The sequence below is a fragment of the Lacerta agilis genome, chromosome 10, assembly GCF_009819535.1.
Source record: "Lacerta agilis isolate rLacAgi1 chromosome 10, rLacAgi1.pri, whole genome shotgun sequence".
NCBI classification, from domain to species: domain Eukaryota; kingdom Metazoa; phylum Chordata; class Lepidosauria; order Squamata; family Lacertidae; genus Lacerta; species Lacerta agilis.
The window spans coordinates 31,816,331-31,836,020 of NC_046321.1; the positions used below are offsets into that span (position 1 = coordinate 31,816,331).

The following is a 19,690-nucleotide window of genomic DNA, read 5'->3' on the forward strand; positions in this document are numbered from 1 at the left end:
TTGAAAGGGTAGGGTGTTTCTCAGCAGAACTGAGGTGAAAGCTGCCTGTTTTCAACAATAAAATTGGCAAGGCAGTCTTAACTGCATGCTCTGAGTCAGGAGCAAACAAGCTGAGATGTAGGAGAAGATCCATAATCCAATATCCCAGCAGTGCACCTGAAGTTTAAAAGCAGCTGCAGCTAGTGTTCCCACATTTAGGGGAGAGATAATAAGAGTTCATGAATTATCAGTAATGCTGAGAGAGAGTAGTTGGAGAGATTTTTTTTTTCCTTCCTCTCTCACAATATTGGTACCTTTGGTCACAGCCACCCGGCAAAAGTGATCTGCCAGGAGAGAAAAGTGATGTCAGGAGAGGAAAAGGAATTGTCCCCCATCCCCTTTAGAATTCACTACCTCAAGGGGTACTGATGGCCAAAGCTTAAATGGATCTCAAACCTGATTAAGCAAATCAATGGACAATCATTCTGTCAACGGCCGTTCATCATGACAGCTAAATGGAATCTTTATGTACGTAATTATCAGGTGCTGGAAGTAAGCAATACGAGACATTCATAATCTTCATATCCTGCTTAAGAGCTTCCAAATGTGTGTGGCTTGTTGATTTTGGAACAGAATGGTGGACTGGAGCAGGGCTGGGAAACTGGTCCTCCCGTATGTTGTTGGGCTGCAACTCCCATCATCCCTGAGCATTGGATGAAATTGATGGGAATTTTTAATGGGAGTTGATGGAAGCACCACACTGGTGAAGGCTGCGTTACAGTAGTTTTATTTACCATTCTTCTCCTTCATTTGTAGTGCTGTTTATTATTATAGATAGCGAAGCATTTTAATTAAAGATCGGAAGAAGCAAAAATGCTATAACAGATGGCTGCTGTCAAAACCAGCAATTAGCAGAGGGAACATCTAGTTCTTCCAGCCTTTCCGTGACATATAGCACAGCTTACCCCATGATGTGATCTCACAACGTACCAACGTTTCCCCCTCCCCTCCCAGCAGTCACCAGTTATTCAGAGCAGGGATGGGGGAACCCATCATGTCACAGCACAAGGGAACAGGGCCGACTCAAGACATTTTGGCACCTGAAGTGAACCACAAGATGTTGCCCCCCGCCACCAGGGAAGAAGGATTGAGTGAAGAGCTACATCAGGAACAAGGGGGCAATCAAATCAACTTTCCCCAAAGGCTGGGATGGGAATCAAAGGCCATTGTGGGAGGGAAAGGGACCCACTCTGAATCATGCTGGGTGCAGAGCCTAGGTAAAAGGTAAAGGTAAATGACCCCTGGACGATGAAGTCCAGTCAAAGGTGACTATGGGGTTGCGGCGCTCATCTCGCTTTCAGGCCAAGGGAACTGGTGTTTGTCCACAGACAGCTTTCTGGGTCATGTAGCCAGCATGACTAAACCACTTCTGGCTCAACGGAACACTGTGACTGAAGCCAGAGTGCACGGAAATGCCGCTTACCTTCCCACCACAGCGGTACCTATTTATCTACTTGCACTGGCATGCTTTCAAACTGCTAGGTTGGCAGGAGCTGGGACAGAGCAATGGGAGCTTGCCCCATCACGAGGATTCGAACCGTCGACCTTCTGAAGAGGCTCTGTGGTTTAGACCACAGCGCCACCCGCGTCCTATGCAAGTAGAGCCTAGAAGACCCCAGAGGACAACCCCTGCCATTTCCTCCCCAGGGTAGGAGGAGACCAGCAGCATCCCCTACTCACTGAGAGGCAGCTGCAGAGGCAGCATAGGAAGTTGGGGTGCTGCCAAGGAGAATGCAGTTCTGGCCTCCAAGGAATGTGTGGCAAGGGTGGCAGCAGCAGGATAAGCATTCTCTGGAAGTTGCGTATGCTGCCTCTGCCAATTCTGCTGCTTGTAGAGATTGTCTTACCTTGCCTCATGGGTGAACCAACCCTGTGATGGTTGACCTTGCTTATGAAGGATGTGGGGAGGGAAATGAGATGCCCAGCTGCCATTTTCAGGGGCATTCTATATGTGGGATCTTGCCTAGTTTGGTCCTTAGGTAGGTAGAACGAGACTCAAGAGGGGGTTGTGATTAGAAGACCAGCTGTCCCTTTTATTGCGCATTCATGGTTAGTTGCGCTCATGATTTTATCAGGGGGGGTTATGTGCAAATCCACTTTCCATACTGTTTGCAACTGCCAAAGTTCCAAGGTGTGGGGCATACCGCATCATTTCCATTTGGTTCATGCCCTGTAGCTTCCTGCTGAAATCTTGTAACTTTTTATGCCACAAATGCTCCTGGATTAATGTTGTCCGACTTTTGTTCCGCTATAGTGCAAGAGTGCCCCACACCTGACGCCAATAATTCCATAATATTGGGGAAGCATTGCAGAACAACTAACAAAGCAGAATAGTGTGTGGGCCATCCAGTATAAATCTACCCATAATGTACAATTATTGTATCAGTTATATGTTGTAGAATACACTCGCCAAAACGCAACACCCATCAGGGGTGCCAACTTGAATAAAATATTGGGGGGGGGGCATGTAAGCCCCGCTTTGCATAATCGATCACAAGACTTTGGGGTGGGGAGAAAAGCAAATGAAAATCCATCTCTTTACTCTGCCCTTTGGCAGTTAAGACAGGATGTTTTGTGGGACTCGCCTCTATTGCTCAATTTGTTCTGTTCCGGCTGGAACAGTTTTACTTGTTTTTAAAACTGTAACTGTTCTGCCGGTCTTTATATTTGTGTGTTCTGTTGTTGTTAGCCAGCCTTACAGTGCAAAGGTGGGTAAGGAATCTCCTAAATAAATAAGGAAATGGTAAAAGAGGCCATGAGGCATGTTTAAAAGAGAGGAGAGAGCAAGTACCGAATAAAAAGGGGGCAGTGGTGAGAAGCAACCCTTTGTGTAGCTGCCGAGACAGATGGAAACTCAGAGGTGAGCAGACGTGGGTGGAGTGGCGGCGGCGGCAGATGCAACAAGCCTGCTGCTGAGTCTGTGCATGGTTCCTCCAGCTGGCTGCAGCCAATGCTTACCGTGTCATGTGCAACATGAATAATCTCAATGTCCCAGGCACTGTGTGGAGGAGATTTCATCCCTGAGGGGTGTGTGTGTGTGTGTGTGTGTTTATGTATTGGCATTCACACACAAACGGAAGGCACCTCACAAACCTCAGTCTCTTTTCTCTAGAATTGTCTTAAAAAAAAAAAATGTCCTGCTCACGTGCCTTTAATAGCAACCTAACACAGGGGCCCCCCAGACTGCTGTTTTATCACATGTGTATTCTGCAACCTGTTCCTGACTGTGGGCTTGTCCACACACTTCCACTTGTCTTATGCCTAGAAAGCTTTCTATGCACAGGTTTTTCTGTCCCCGCCCCCCCTGCTTTCCACACTCTTTAGCACTGAGTCGGAGCAAACATCAATCCGCAAAAAAAAACCCCTATTGATGTTTGCTGCTATTTGGCAGTAAAGATTTTCATGGGGGAAAGTGGTGGGACAAGCAGAAGTCTGGATGAGCCCACAATGATAGTGCATTAGTGGTGGGTTTCTTCTGCATCATTAGTTGTTCTGTGGTGATTCCACAACACTACCACGTTAATGCTGTCTAGTGGGGCTACAGCACAACCAAAGGAGGATAAAAGAAACCCAGAACATTTGTGGTATAAAAAGTTACAGGACTTCAGCAGGAAGTTACAGGATATGCACTGACTGGGAATGAAGCAGTGTGACTTCCCCCAAACGCTTTCAGGTGCAAGCAGTATTGAAAGTGGGATTGTATGTGACCACCCCAATAGCATCATGAGCAGAAATAATCATGAATGTGCAATAAAAAGGACATGGGGGGACACACACATAGAAATGTAGCTGTTGGAGCCCCTTCAGACATCCTTATCATTGTGCACTCATCATGATTTGCACTCGTGATGCTGTCAGGGTGGTCATAGGCAATCCTACTTCATAGACCTCTGTGGGGAATTCCACAAATCAAGGCCTGCCACTACAGACTGGATCCACTGGGCCATAGAACACCCTGCTGGCATTCTGGTGGGATCACCCCATTTGATCTACATCAAGGGGTGATCCTTGCACCCAGGATCAACCCTGAAGGAGTAATCAATCAGCAAGCAGGCGGATTGATTTAGAATGCATACCCAATGCCTATGCCAAAATCCACTACATCTGTAATCAATGAAGTTGTGGCCAATTTTAATCGCAGATTATTGTTTTGCCATCATTTTTGCTATTGCAGAATCTCCACCTGGGTTACCGAACCAGTGTGCTTGGATGTAGAAAAGCCCTCTCCTAAGATGTCATAATCTGCACTTTTGAGGGTGGTGAAACACCTCTCTTGTGACCTTAACACCTGAGAGCGTCTGTTGTGATGGGGGTGGTGTTTCAGATATTCAGGACCTAAGTTGTGTAAGGCTTTAAACACCAATATGAACACCTTGAACTGGGCCCAGAAACAAACTGGAAACTAATTATTGTAGTTACTGCTGCCAAGTACACAGGCACACTCTTCAGGCTTGGAGCCACATGTATTATGTAACTGGAAGACATTAGACAGAAAATGTACAGTGAATACTATCAAAGAGGAGAAGTGTAAGTCTCTCTAAAGGATCTTAGCAGTGTGGTGTTCAATTGAAAAGTACCCTTTTTGTTGTTTTGTTCCTAATCCTTTGGCCCAAGGCTTCCCCCTATTCTGGCATTGTTGAAAAAGCTTAAATTTCATAAAACAGCTTCTGCATCTATGTGAGAGCCTCCCCTATGTATCTGACACCCCATTTTATTTTATTTTATTTATTTTTTCAGATAAAGTGAGAATTTCAGGGCAGGTGAGAAACGTCCAGTCAGTGCCAGACAATCTCTTCCCGTTCCTTTGACGAATGCCTTCTCATGCTTGTAGTATTCTAACACAGCTCCCCCAAAATGCACTCTAAAGTAAATCTGGGATCAACACTCTCAGAAACATGTCCGCTCCTCCTCCTTTGAGGCATGACGCATTGTCACTGGTGCCATTTGTCAGTGATGTCACCTGGTGGATTAGGACACCTTGGAGTATTTCTGGAGGGTGCTTTGCCTTTCAGAGAGATTTTTCTCATCAAGCGGGTGGGAAATAACTTCATGGTTTCCAAGAGGAGCTCACAACACTGTAAGTTTTCATTTAAAAAAAAAAATATCTGCATCTTGTAGACAGTGAAGCAGGGAAGAGAGAAAGGAGGAGTTCTTGTGGATTGTGCTTTGAAATTAGAAAAAAAAGCATGGATTGAAACCCAGGAGGACTTCCCTTTTTTAAAATCTTTTTTTTAATCTGAAGAATTCATAACACCAGCAGTAAAGGTTATATAATTTGTCTGATGATTATGTGACTTTTTCAAGATGAATGCAATAAATCTTTCATTGGACTCAGTGTAAATAGGTAGTCCATTGGACATCCAGGCAAGTTTTGTTTATTTTGCTAGTCACTTTTACCTAGTACTTTTCTTGGTAGCGTTTTGGCTTACCTGTTGGCAGTTGCAAACTTCATAGGACTCTATTCTTAGCTGAGTTGGCTTACAGAATTTTCTGAAGTGGTTGGAAGAATGTAATTAAAGAGCTGATTTATCAAGGGTGCACGGTGGGTGTCCCATGTGGTCTCTGAAGGACTTTAAAGTGTTGATGCCTTGAGATTGTATCAGGAAGATGGAAGGGTGGCAAAGGCTGAAGTGGGGCTTTATTAAAACCAGTGGGTGTTTTGCCATTGACATCCATTGGAGCAGGGTTTCACCTGATTCATAAAATGTTCAACTAAATTACAAGGAGCCGCCAACTTTTATGTGATTCCCCCTTTTAAATAATTTCTCCTTTGGCTTGAGAAGAATAAAATATCTGCTCATCAGCAGATGTTGGAAATAACTGGGTTTTGGGCAATCAGTCCCCCACAAAAACCAAACTGGAATAGCACGACTTCTCAGTGCAACCAGAATTATGTCTGAATCTAGATTAAGAAGATTCTAGATAGCAAATGGCTAGAGTGGTATCATGGGTGCAATACTTATGGGGCTTTCTGACACCCCCCTGTCATAGCGAGAATAATATGAATGGCTTCCTTTGGAGACTGGAGACTGAAGTTCCTGACTACTGGTGTGTACATGCTTCCTATTTACTCTGCATCCATTGCACCCCCACTGCTAGCTTAGGAAGCTGTGTTCACCCAACATTAGCCACTGCATTTTTATGTGCTTGTCCCCAAACCAGCTTCAATCTGAACTGAGACAAAGAATGTCTTAGCTGTGTTCTAAGGCAGTGAGGGGTAACACAGCCTACCATTCTGAGGACAACTGCAGAACACACAAAGGGCTCCATGTATGATGATTTTTGGATCACACTTAAAAGTACACCAGCTTTGAGTACCGGTAGTTAGTGATACTTGGTCTTCCCATGGCCCAGCGTGTAATATTCTTGCCAGACATGGAGCTGGGATATGAGATGTTTCCAGGGTGATAAATCAAAAAGGATAAGAGCAGCCCACGTAGAGTTTTTTTATCTGGCCCTGCTGTAAAGAACATCAGCCGGAGAATCTATTTTGCCTTTCCTAAAGGATCAGAGATAAATGCTGTGAAAGGGAGGGATTAGGAAGAAGCAATTTGCCATTTGTGCACAAGCCCTCCTACAAGATGTTCACAAAGGGAGGAGGGGGAAGATTAACCTGGATAGCAGCCCGGAGGTGGGTTGCCATCTGACAGCATCAGGATAAGAGCATTACCGTGGACAAGATTGCATTAGGTAAAATTAACCATCTGACGATGTACGCAACGTCATTACACAATGGATTAACTCTTCGACTGAAATAGGGACCTGTCGGAGCCAATTAGAAAGCACTGAGTTTGACGTTGAAGTAGGGAGAGAAATGAAGATTGGAGGGGGGGGGAAGGACACGCAATTGCACAGCACTTTTCAAGGCATATTTCACTGCTGACACCTGCACTGGTTCGCTCATCCCAGGACTGTTTTTCCAGTAACAACAGGCAATTTTAGTGGCGGAATTGCTCTTACATTATCTGAGAGGTAAGTTCCCAAGGGATTTAAAGGAGTCCTTGAAAGGCACCAATCCAAAAGTTGAAGCGTGAATCGTGGGGTTCAGTCGCAGGCACTTGATACAGTACAGTGATGGTGGAAGACCAGGATCAATGGCTTGGGATGGAGAAATCGGCTGTAACGTTGTGTGCTACCCAGCTCGATGAATTCTACAGAGAAACTTACTCAGTAGCTCCAAAGGGCATTGGTGGAGAACAGAGTGGGGCATTTCTGCCATTGGTGGGAAAGGATTACTAGCCCCCTTTCCCCGCTGGTCTGTTACTGACAGCAGGTAAAAGAAGTGGACCATTGTATTTATTCCCCCCCCCTGACTAGATGAGATGCCTGCATTGATGACAGGGTGGTGGTGAAGAAATAGGAAGGATCATTTGTGACCACTGCTAGATCCCCTTTTTGTCTATTCCTTTTAATATTGAGCATGGTGAGAACTCAGTTTACGTGAACTCCCCTTGACTGCAGGCAGCACATCTCTTTGCCTTGCTCTGAAATGGAAGCAACGTTTTATTGAATCCTTGAGGTGGTACCTTCCTTCCCCTTTGCTTTCTAAAAGGAGAAGCAAAGACAGTGAAGAGAAACGGGACAATCTGTTTGGAAATAGCATTGGGAATATAGGAAGCTTCCCCCCTATCGAGTCAGACCATTGGTCCAGCTAGCTCAGAGCCATCTACTTACGGAATGGCAGGGGGGGGCTCTTGCATCCCAGACAGAGCTCTCTCCCAGCCCTATAGATGCAGGGGAATGAATCTGGGACCTTCGGCATGCAGAGCAGGTGCCCTGCCACTAAGCTCCAGCCCTTCCCCATTGCTTTATGATTCCTTTCTGTACTTCACAAGACTACAATCCCCAGCTCCCTTAACAAGCTACATCTTCCAGGGTTCTTTGGGGATCTCATATGCTGTATATGCACAGTGTGTACATACATACATACATACATGGACATGGTCTTGCTGTGTGCATCTTAATGCCTTTCTAAATTTGTGGGTTCGAGTCTCTTTCCCTGAAAATTTCCTGATGTTTGGTTCACTCAGGGGTACACCCCACATTTTCAATGAAACCCAATCTAAGCTTCTCAAGAGCATCCTGTGGGCTATTTATTTAAATAGGTTTTCCAGCCAAATGTTCCTCTTGCTGGAATTGTTTACCACAATGACTGTTAAAGTATGTAATTTGTAACCATGGATGTAGTTTGGGCATTTGCAATCTCTGAAAGCAGCAGAATCAGTATACAGCATGAAAACCCTAAGAACAACGTGGTTTCCCTCCCCCCAAGTCCTTTGTCACTTCTTTAAATCACACACACACACACACACACACTTGTCCTTAAGATGCTACAGGTCTGTTCGTGCTAATGCAAACTGGCAGAGGTCCATTGACTTCAGCAAAGAATGGGATTCAGGAAACCAAGAGTTAGATTTAATTCTTGGCTGTGCCCCAAATTTCCTTGATCAAATGGTTTAGACTTTCCTCTTGAACTTCCTATCTCTCAAAAAATGGAAATAAAACATTTTCCCTAACTCAACACAACATGAAGAAAGTCTAAGAGCTTACTGGAAAACATGCCGATTGGTTTAATGTACTACACCTAGCAGAGCAATCCCACGCAGAAAACCACCGTGAGTTCTGAGGAGCTTACTCCAAAGTAAATGTATATCAGTTTTGCAGTCTAAAGCTGTAAGCCTATATGCACTTACTTTGAGAGTGCGTCCAATTGAAGTGAATTGGACTTACTCCCAAGTAAACATACTTAGGAATGGGCAGCTAGTCATTAGCTATGTCCAAATGCATAATGTAACTCCTAATATGGTTTGCTGGTCTATGGTGATAGAAGACATGAACTGAAATTATTTGCAGATTTATCACTTTGGTCTGATCACAGCATTTGGCTGAACCACAAGCAACTACAAATCTTCCAATGTTAAATATTTATCAACTATACAACATACATTAAAGTGGCATGAAAAGAAGCAGATTGTTCGTTTATGAAGTTATTACAAGTTGCCCCTCTTGAGCAATGTGATTACTGAAGCGTCTTTGGAATCTCATAAACAAGCTGCATATAATTATTAGCAACAACGAACCATAATACATTTGTTAAGAAATTCTGTCTCGTTCTTCATTTCAAGAGCAGATCCCAGCCTTTTACATACATTGTTGGAATAAAAAGTCTTAGCCACCATTTCAGAAATGTTTTAGAGGACAAGCAGTACCCTGCTCTTTGTTCTTCAGGTAATAGTTGTTTTCTTTGTGAAAATTCTAGGCTAGAGACATAAAAATATCCCACTGCTGTAGAGAGAGATATGAGGAGATATTAGCAGGCTGCGTCAAGGAGATACAGTGTGGTGCTCTTAAATAAAGAGATTAAGAATCAGCTCTGATGTCTGGGCTAATTTTGTCCTCTGACAGCAGGGATCAGCCTGAGAACTAGCCAGGAGAAAAGTCTAGAATGGGAGTTGCATAATGCTTATGCGGAGCAGAAGGGACAAACATGTGACTTCACATGTGTGTGAGGGACAAAGAAGAAAGGGTGAAACCTTTTCCTTTGGCACTTAGGCATAGAGGCCATTTTGACTGCGAAAGTGGCGTTGGCTTAAGGGGAAATGAAAGCATCCAATAACTGGTTTTTGGTTTTGGCAGTGTGTGAACTAGGGTGGACAAAATCTGTCAGGTTTTATAACCCCAAGCTTCCCAATTTTCCTAACTTAAGTTCTGTTTTCCACATTTCTCCATCCGTTTACAGCAGGCATCCCCAAACTCGGCCCTCCAGATGTTTTGGGACTACAACTCCCATCATCCCTAGCTAACAGGACCAGTGGTCAGGGGTGATGGGAATTGTAGTCCCAAAACATCTGGAGGGCCAAGTTTGGGGGTGCCTGGTTCACAGTGTATACAGTTATTTATTTATTTATTTTGCCTCATGAATAGCCATCAGCATTTCAGTGTGCCTTTCTCCCAAAATAAGACATTTTGGTATGCGGTTTTGTCTGTTATGCATATTTATTTTTTTTGCAAACCATTTCCCAAATATATGCAGCTATGTACACGTTATTTGGTTGGAGAAACTGCACTGAGAAATTAGGAGAAGCGAGAATGTCGAAGGACAGCTGCATTTTAGTTTGTGTATTGTTTCAGGAAGAGTTGATTCAAACTGAATTCCTTCTGCCTCCATTGTGTTGAGACAAACAAAAATTAATCTGAATCGTGCGATTCAAACTGGGTGTATTAGACTCCAACATTTTAATCAATGTGGGCTGAAGCTGCTTCATACATACAACTTCCATCGTTGCTGACCTTTGACTATCCTGGCTGGTGCTGATGGAAGTTAGAGTCCTAACTCTAGAGGGTGAGAGGTTCCCCTTCCCTGCTATGTGCTAGGCACATAAGTAAATACTTAAGGGAGGAACATAAGCAATTGTCTTATGGTCTTAATGCCAAACTTCAATATCAGCTCAAATCTCATAACCATTTACTGAACACGGAGTCATGGGCGGGGGGCAATTTGTGTAGTATGCAAACATACCTCCATTGTTCCCTGATGAGCAAAAATGGAAGGGCCAGATCCCATTGTATAAATTGCTCCATTATTATTATTTTTAAGTAGCAGTTTGTGCTTATTGGCCAATGAACAGCTGAGCTGAGTGAAGGCAAACTGAAGTATTCATTTTTTATTTTTCAAACCAGTGAGGATGGGAGAGAGCACCTAGAAGTAGGAATGTCTCCTGCACACGATCTCTCGCTCTTCCCTGCCTCCAGCGCACACACTTACTTTACGGCAGGGTTGCTTGTGCCTTTAAAAAGTTCACGATGCACAAAAATGTAGCTTTTGAAACCTTTCCCATGGCTACATCTGTGCAACCAGCTGTCCCTGTTGAATTCCTGCCTGTTGCCAAAAAAAGAGGCTAGCTAATGCTGCTCTACCAGCTTAAATCCCAGCCACTTTACATGAGCTCAGATGCATAGGTTTTGCTGTGATTTTGAAAAACATTGTAGCTCTGGTAAGAGAGAGAGAGACTTTTATATGGTTGAAGACAGCATAACCAGACTGAATTGAGGGCAAGGCTCCTATCTCTTTAAAGTAGGGGTCTAGATTTTCCAACTCTAATGGCAACAAGGTTGGTTGTTTTTTTTTCATTAACTGTGTTTATTTGTGTTCCAGAGAGACGATCTGAAGCAGCAGAGCGCCTCACAGGAGGTGAAGAATGACTGAGAACGCAGCAGCACCTACCACCCTCAATGCTTCAGACACAACTGGACCTACCACGCCTCGCAAGGGGCCTCCCAAGTTCAAGCAACGGCAAACACGGCAGTTCAAGAGCAAGCCACCCAAAAAAGGAGTAAAAGGGTAGGGGTAGCAATTCAGAAGCCAAAGGCTTCATTCGCTCATAAATGTGCTTTTAAGATTCTGCATTACCAAACTGCAACTATTAGGGTATCACCCCTGCTGTAACTACCGGTACATACATGTAACTGGGCCTTGGGCGGGCCTTATTTATTCCTCTTTTACCACTGCCTCCATTTCCCTCTTCCTTCCTTGGTTGTTTCCCTTGCGTCAATATCTAGATTGTAAGCCCCTTGGGACAGGGGCCTCTTTTCTCACTCTGAATAAAGCATCATGTGCCTAAAGGGTGTGGAACCTTTGTCCTTCCTGGTGTTCCTGAGCTACAACTCCCATCAGCATTTACCCAATGATCAAGGGTGATGGGAGTTGTAGTACTACAACAGCTTACTGGAGGGCCACACTTTCCCCATTCCGGATGTAAATGAATGACGGTATGTTGTGCTTCAGGCCATAGACTGAGGTGTGGCAGGTATCTTGACTTAACCTGCATAACGCTATAGTCCTAAAGATAAATATTGGGGAATAAGCCCCATTGAACACAGTAATACTTACCTATGAATAAACGTATGTACGACTGCATCATAAATGGAGCTGGGCTCTGTAGTTGTTTGTAATGGTCTTGTCTTGGTTAGATCATGCAAGGAGACAGAGGACAGAGGAAAGGCCTTATGGGGGTAGCTTGATATGGGTTTATACTAAAGGACCTTTGCTGATGGATGGGTCCTGTCAGGGTATTTTACAATGGGAAATACATGAGTAATGGACTGGGGTGATATTGATGTTAAGGTGCTGGACCAATGAGGAGGAGTCCTGGGCATACAGCAACATTACAGTCGATTCCATTATATGGCCTTAGATTACTCACTGATAAACTTTTCATATGTTGAGGCCGCCTGGTTTCGGAACCTATCTAGCTAGTTAAATACAGTCTATTTTCTGATGGGATGGCGAATCCGTTTCCTCCAGATGTATCTAAGCCAGGGTACACTTCCTGTTCTTGGCTTTCTTATGAGACAGTATGATGAGATTGTTTAGCTTAGATTTGATGGCCTGCTGATGAACAGAAGCACTGTGACTATATGCTTAGGGAGCAACGGTACAAGCATGTTATCACCCATATTTCCTAGCATATTTTTTCTATATTTTGGTTTGACTTGGTTCTGTTCTGTGTGAATAGATGCCCCTGCGTGGCAAGCCAACATTGGAATCAGCATGAGTGAAATGAGTGAGAGGCTCAAAACACTCTGAAAATTGCAGGTTTTTTGGTGCCTCTTTGTAAGGAACAAACTGATCTTACTTAAAGATATTTGTCCCATCTGTTTGTACATAGTAATGCTTAGAAGCAAAACAAGACCAAGCCAAATGCAGGAGCTTGCTAATGGGGGAGAGAATATCCAGGCAGTACAACTTGATCTTGCAGCAGAAAACACACACAAAATCAGCTGTTCCCTTGCATGTTCTCTTTGGTTAGGAAAAATATATCTATTCATAAATACACAAACATATGGTTGCAACTCAAACTCTCTTCTGTTGCTTTTTCCATAGTTTTGGAGATGATATCCCAGGAATGGAGGGCCTTGGAACAGGTAATTGATAGGCAATATTGCTCTGTTATTCCCTGTGCTATTTACCTCCACCCCAAGCCATCTTAAATGAGCTTTTCCATCTTGATCTACATAGGCATAATAAGCTTTCTCTCTCTTTCTTGCAGATATCACAGTGATTTGCCCTTGGGAAGCTTTCAGCCATCTGGAGCTTCACGAGTTGGCACAGTTTGGAATCATCTAATCTACCAGAATCCCTGCTTTTGACCGGAGCTCTGAAACAGTCTGTCACCTGTGATACTTATTTCCGCTCCTTCTTCAAAAAATTCTGACATTTAACAAAACAGATGGCTTTGTGGGGTCAGTTTTGAGCAACTTTCTTCTTAGATTTACTGGTACTTTGCAAGAAAGGGTGTTAAAAATATATCCAACTGGCTCATCAGCTAAGAAGTTGGAACGGTTCTAAATGTTTTCGTGTAAAATATATTGTGTTCTTTTTCTCCCTAAAATTCTCTTTCCATGTACCATCTAGGATTGATCTGTATATATACATAAAAACCTCAGCTATATGTTTTCATCTCATCTTGGATAAGTTATGAGTCTGTGTGCTTGCATATGCAATCCTAGAAGTCTTTAAAGTGTCACTCATTGTTCAAATCTGCTCCTGCGCATCCATGAAAATGATCACAAGTTTTGAATTGCATTCCCACATAATGAATATCCAAAACGATGTGTAGGGATGTTTCCAAACATTCCATAACCATAAGCAGGATACCCAGAGAGTTTATTTTAGAGGGGAGCTCTATATACACCCCATGGTTTGCAAGGACTGCTCAAGAATCTGTTTTACCACATGCATACAGCATAACACAGAAGCTTGCATATTCTCAAAATAGATGTCAATGGTGTCTCCCTACCCTGCCTTACCCCTGGGTATACCCAAATCAGGAAAACACCCTATGTGAAGCCGCTATGCTGCCACAACTTAATGGAGATCCTGATAGGCTCATATGACTATAGGACATCTGTTTGTAGGTAGCAGAATGATACATTTTTGTAGCTTTCCACACCACTCCTGCCTTGCGGTCTTACAGCCCCAGGTGATGGTGGCAATGATTATTCACTATCCTGTCTGCATTCATTCAGCCCATTTGGAATGGCTGTAGAAGACTCTAGGCTGAAGTTTTACACCCATTTAATTCAAGACAAGTTAATAGTGAGGTCGGTGGATTAAGTGATTTATACTGTTTGATATTCAGAATGGAGGATGTTGCTTCATAAACATTATTCATCTGAGCTCCACTCACCATCTCCTACTATTGGGAAACTTACTTTTCCCCATATGCTGCTGCTGCTGCTTTTAACTTGTGCTGCTTAGATTTGTGTAGTGTGATCTCTATGAGCCCGCATTTTTACTTGAAAGCATAGGTTTGTGCGTATAGTGTGTTGAACTCAGAACAACACATTCATCGGCCAAAGTGGCATGATGATAGTGTTGCACGCCAGCCCAATCTCTGAGCAGTGCAAGATTCCAGGGCTTCCAGGCACTTACCCAGGGTTTGTGTTTCCTTTATGGAAATGAGGCACAGTGGAGATTGTGGTGTCTTTATGATATATGGTTTATTTACAGATCTATACAGCCTGAGTCTACGATTGAGGGGTTCACAGCATCAACACCACAAAAGGGTCTTGTTTCTCCCATAGCTGCTACCTTGGAGTCAAACAGAAATCAAACATCATGATCTCTGACCAGTTTGTTGCTTTTCTTCTAGGTTACATCACACACACACTCTACTCTAAACTCTGACTCTATCTGTTGAGGGAGGGGGGCACTAGCCATTAGCTGTCTCGCACCAAGCCCCTTAATCCTTCTTAATGGCTCATCACCCAGGCTGTCACCTCATGAGAAGGTAACTTGAAGGTAGCTTGATTAGATTTTAACACTTGCTGGATCCAGGGATTAATGGGGGGGGGGTCTGGCACCCACAAACCCATCAAGGTTTTGAAGCTCAAATGTAAGCCTCACCTCTTCTGCCTAAAGGGAAAATCATTAGGAAGTTAGCAACAGTGCTGCTTCTAGAGTTTAGAAGGTAAAGGCTAGCTGTATAAATAGGAAAGGTATTACACAACATACAATTCTGAGAAAGAATAGGATTCGTTCCATTATCACTGATTCTAATAAAGGACACAGTAGTAACAATTTTATGCAGAGTTGCAGCTTGTCGCAACCTGCTGCCCTCCAGATGCTGTTGGACCTGCTGACTGGGCCTGATGGGAGTTGCAGTCCAACAGCATCTTTGAGCACCAGAGGTTGGGGAAAGCTTTTAACAACATCTTGATTCTGCATATACTTGAGATCCTCACAGTAATTTTATTTAGGTTTTAAAAAGTGACTTTTTATTTTGTTTTCAGCTGTCTTTCTGCCTGATCTAGTTTCCTTCTCTCTCTTTCTCTCTCAAACATATTACATTTGCAGGTTTATGATTACTGTCAAAAATTCCTTTTTCTAATTTAGCACTCAGACAATAATCCGATTCCAGCATCTAGCACAACTCAGAGCACATTCCCCCTGGGACCATGCTACTTCCGATTCCGGGTAGGAGGGGTCACATTCTTTAGTGTTCTTCAGTGTTTAAAAATACTCTTGTGTATAAGGAATCTAGTATCTACTGTAAATTTGATTTCGCTTTAGGGTTAACAAGTGGGACTTGTGCAGCGCACTGTTGCAGTGTGGAAGTACCCCTGTTTAGATTTCTGCTCACTCCATTCCATACCCTCTGAGCATGTTCAGTTCTCCTTGGACTGTTCTGGAGACCCCTCCCGCCAGCTTCCCCCTCCCCCCAAAAAGTTCTGTTAATCTTGGAACTGACATCTCTTTCTTGTGCATGGAAGGTACTGTTTTGACTGCATGACAACTGGCAGCCAGAGGAATGAATTTGCTATTGGTAAATATGAGTAATAAATATTAATGCAGTGCCAGTTAAAACATGTCTAATAATTCCAGATTATTACATTCCCTTGCATTGGCCTAATTTGGGGTATTCTGCCTACCAGTGTTTCCTAACGGAAACATTCATTTATTGGTTGGGATTGTTAGAACTATATCTTTGTCCATTGCTTTTTTGTACAACAAAGAAAACCCAGGTATTCTGAAAAATCACCACTACATTTTATTATACATTGCACCATTGCACCATTGCACCACATATACACCACTACGTTTTATTATACATTGCAAACATATATATTTGTGTGTATGTTTATATACATAAGATTATATACACAGAGAAACACATACATATGCTTCCTAGGAGTTTTTCTTGAGATTCCTGCCTTCTGTAGTGCAATCATCAAAATTGAAAGGTAACATTTTACATATAAAAATATTAATAAATGTCCAAATGTCATAGTACATATTTCCCAACATATGTATGTCCTTGTTCTTTTACTATAAAATATGAAAATGCAATAAAAATTGTTTTAAACATATCTGGGTATTGCTTGGATTTGAGTATTCTTAAAGCTTACTCTAATTGCATGTTTATCTGCATTAACTTCCTCATTTGGGATGGTCAGGGGTGGGGTGGGGGCTAAGGGTAGGCTTACTTATTGTTGTGGTTTCAGTATGTACCTTCCGTCCTGTCATTTGCCCCTTCTGCCCTTGCTTCCAATGAGGGCTGGATCTCGACAAGTCATAAAAGCATTTCAGGAAAATGCCTTGTAAACTTCAAAGTGGCAATTCACATTGGTGAAAGACAGAACTCCACAGCGCCATCTGGTGTCACAGTGTTATAATGCATATAAAACACTTTTCCTTTAATAATGTAGCTGAGGTCTCCTGAGTTGTGTGCACATTAGGGTGGGCCACTGTTTCGGTGTGTTCATTTCTGTACCTTTGTTCATGCATGAACACATACATTGTTATGCCTCCCAAATCAACCTTGATGTTCCCATCAAGGTGCTAGACAGGATGCATTCACACTGTGTGTTGTTGTTCCCTTCCCTCAATTAGTACTTTCCTGCACTCTGTAAATTCAAGATCCATAACGAGCATGCATGCACATATTTTTGTGTGTGTACACACCACTTTCTGAAAAAATGTGGAACTATTTTTGCAATTAAACTTTTTCAATTTACCAGATTCACGCAAAACAGCAGTTTTATTTTTTTTATTAAAAAAAATAGATTGCTGTTTCCATTTCCAAGAGAGTGGAGGAGAGGCCTTCTTTGTCTAAGGATCTCACAGATCAATTACTGTAACTGAAAATTGGTCACTTCTCTATAAGCTGTATAATCATCAGGATGCATCATCCCCCCCACACACACACACTCCAAGCCTTTGCTAAGCAGGTGTCTGCAGCTGTTCTCACTTGCTTTTAGAAAGCTACGCTGGCTGTATCACTTGAGCTGCTGGAGCTAAATCTAGCTGGAAAGTGAAAACACACATTTCCTTTAATACAATATTTTGAATATACCAGATTTGCATAAAAGACCAGTCAACAAAATTAAATAATATTTATGTTTGGAGTTATTAGCTTGCTTGAAAGGCTATTTCTTTTCCTCTCTATTCCTTGCCTCTTGTACCTGCAAGGGCAATTTTTATTTTTAATACAGCTGTTTTTTGTGGAAGAGCAATTCTGCACAAAACAGCTGTTTTAATGTTAGGCTTTTATAAAACTGCAAACATGGCTTCAGTAACAACTGGTAGAAAAAGGCAGGTTGTATGCAACCTTTCCTTTGGGCTAATGGAAACAAAATGGAAGTAGGAGGGCTGGGGTTTTCATTGGGATGACACTGGTTGGGGAGGAGGGTTTAACTCTTCCTCCTCACACTGCGTAGTTCTGATGCCACAGGTGCTGTTCAGACAACAAAGTGCACATCAGTTGGGCCTTTAAAAATGTTTCTCTGCTATGGAATTCCTGAAGTTTGATGCAATCCAATTACTTTCAACAAGGTAAAATTTACAAGGAGCTTGGATGCAAACTCTGAAAATACAAAGGTTTGCAGGCTCATTTTAACACTGAGTGGGGGGGGGGGAGGCTACGGGGGGGGGGACCCTCTAGATACACCTTCCTCCACCAGCAAAAATGACAATATTGCAAGTGATCCATACATCTATACATTGCTAAATATGTAGCCTTGGGACTCAGCTACATTAGTAAAGAAAAAGCGTTTTATATGCATTATAATTGTGACACCAGATGGCGATGTGGAGTCCTGTCTTTCGCCAACGTGATTTCCCATAATAAAGTTCACAACACATTTTCCTGAAACACTTCTTTGATGTGTCTAGATCCAGCCTTGTACAGCTGTAGTCACATGCAGCCCTGGCCCTACTCTTTGCCTATTATCTGGAAAGACCCCTTGACTTCAAAACTTGCCAGAAACAATGATCTATTGGTTCTAAAAGGAAGGAGCACTGTGTCATTAGCCCAGGCTCTCTGTACTGGTGATCATTTGTCACAGTCATTACAGTAATTTCCTCTCTGTTACCATCATATGTCTAGCCCGCTTCATTATCTTCGCCACATATGCACGAAATCAGCTTCTGGTTTCCCACATTCCCAACAATGAGGCTAGATCTTAGCTAGATGGTGGATGATTGGATACCCACAAAAATAACTATACAGTAAATATTTAAATGGTCTACCTCCAGCCTCTACAACACTAACAGCTTCACCACCCTAACCCCATGGATATTTACTCAAGAATTAAGTCTCAGTTTAATCAGGATTAGTCCCATGTAACCGTGTTTAGGATTACAGGCCTTGAGTCCCAAACAGTGAGTGGCCAAGTTGTCTTATCCACCAGCCAACATGCCCATTTTCTTTTGTGAATGGGTGGCAGATTGCAAGTTCAGTAGAAGCAAAGTACAAGTGTTCCAGGCAGGAAAGAGGGTAATGTTGCAATAGCAAGTTCTCTGGAGTGCATTATGTCATTACCATAACCGTATCACTATGGGCACCACAAGTGCTAAGATAAATGATTTATGAGACATCCTCCCACGATTTGTCTATTGTACATGATCCATCTTTGGATACATGCTGAAGTGCTCTATCAGTGCATGCAAAAAAGTAACAGTATGAACTGGCCTTTTCTGAGGCATCTGTGGAAACGGCAATATCTGACACGGAGTCTAAAACTGCCAACCCAAATCTTGAATTACATAAAGCTCCAGAGGAGGAATGACTCATTGCTTCTGGGCAGTCACAGGAGAAATAATTATGTTTACATGATGAACCAAACTGGGACTCAGAATGTTATTATCTGTGTGTCATATTATCTGTGCTGACCTGGATGCTCCATGGTAAATGGATGCATTTTAACAGCACAACATAAATTGAATGCTAAGCCCGGGTTCACTAAAATATCCATTGAGCACTTCAGCTCAGCTCCATATCATTGACCCTAAAGAATGGTTGCTGCACTATACTGTTTCACATCTCCCATATGTCACAATGCTAGACCCATGGGAGGGAAGCTAGGTGGATTTCTTTCCTTCTGAATTTCATAGTCTGGATCATTTTGTGCTTGTTGCTGGCTTGCACAAGGACATATTGGGAGCTCCCCATGAGACAAAGTCTTTGAAAATGAGAGTATCCAGGAAGAAGCATTCATATGATGATTAGTAATAGTAGCATTCACTCATAGATTTATACTGCAGAAAAGGTAAGTTTCTCATTTAAGTAATGTATTTTTCTCGTATGATTCAGATATCCCGTTTACTTTTTAAACCCATAAGTACTAAATCCTTCATTGCTTTTTTCCA

At 42.7% G+C, this 19,690-nt stretch overlaps 1 protein-coding gene across 1 annotated transcript; it reads left to right on the forward strand.

The window, feature by feature from the left end:
* Positions 1-4,971: 4,971 nt before the first annotated feature.
* Positions 4,972-13,424, forward strand: PDE6H (phosphodiesterase 6H). The gene is made up of 4 exons (XM_033162011.1): positions 4,972-5,116; positions 11,195-11,380; positions 12,923-12,963; positions 13,089-13,424. The coding sequence occupies exons 2-4, from the start codon at positions 11,238-11,240 to the stop codon at positions 13,163-13,165; spliced, it is 261 nt and encodes an 86-aa protein (XP_033017902.1). The 5' UTR covers positions 4,972-5,116; positions 11,195-11,237; the 3' UTR covers positions 13,166-13,424.
* The last annotated feature ends 6,266 nt before the right edge of the window (positions 13,425-19,690 follow it).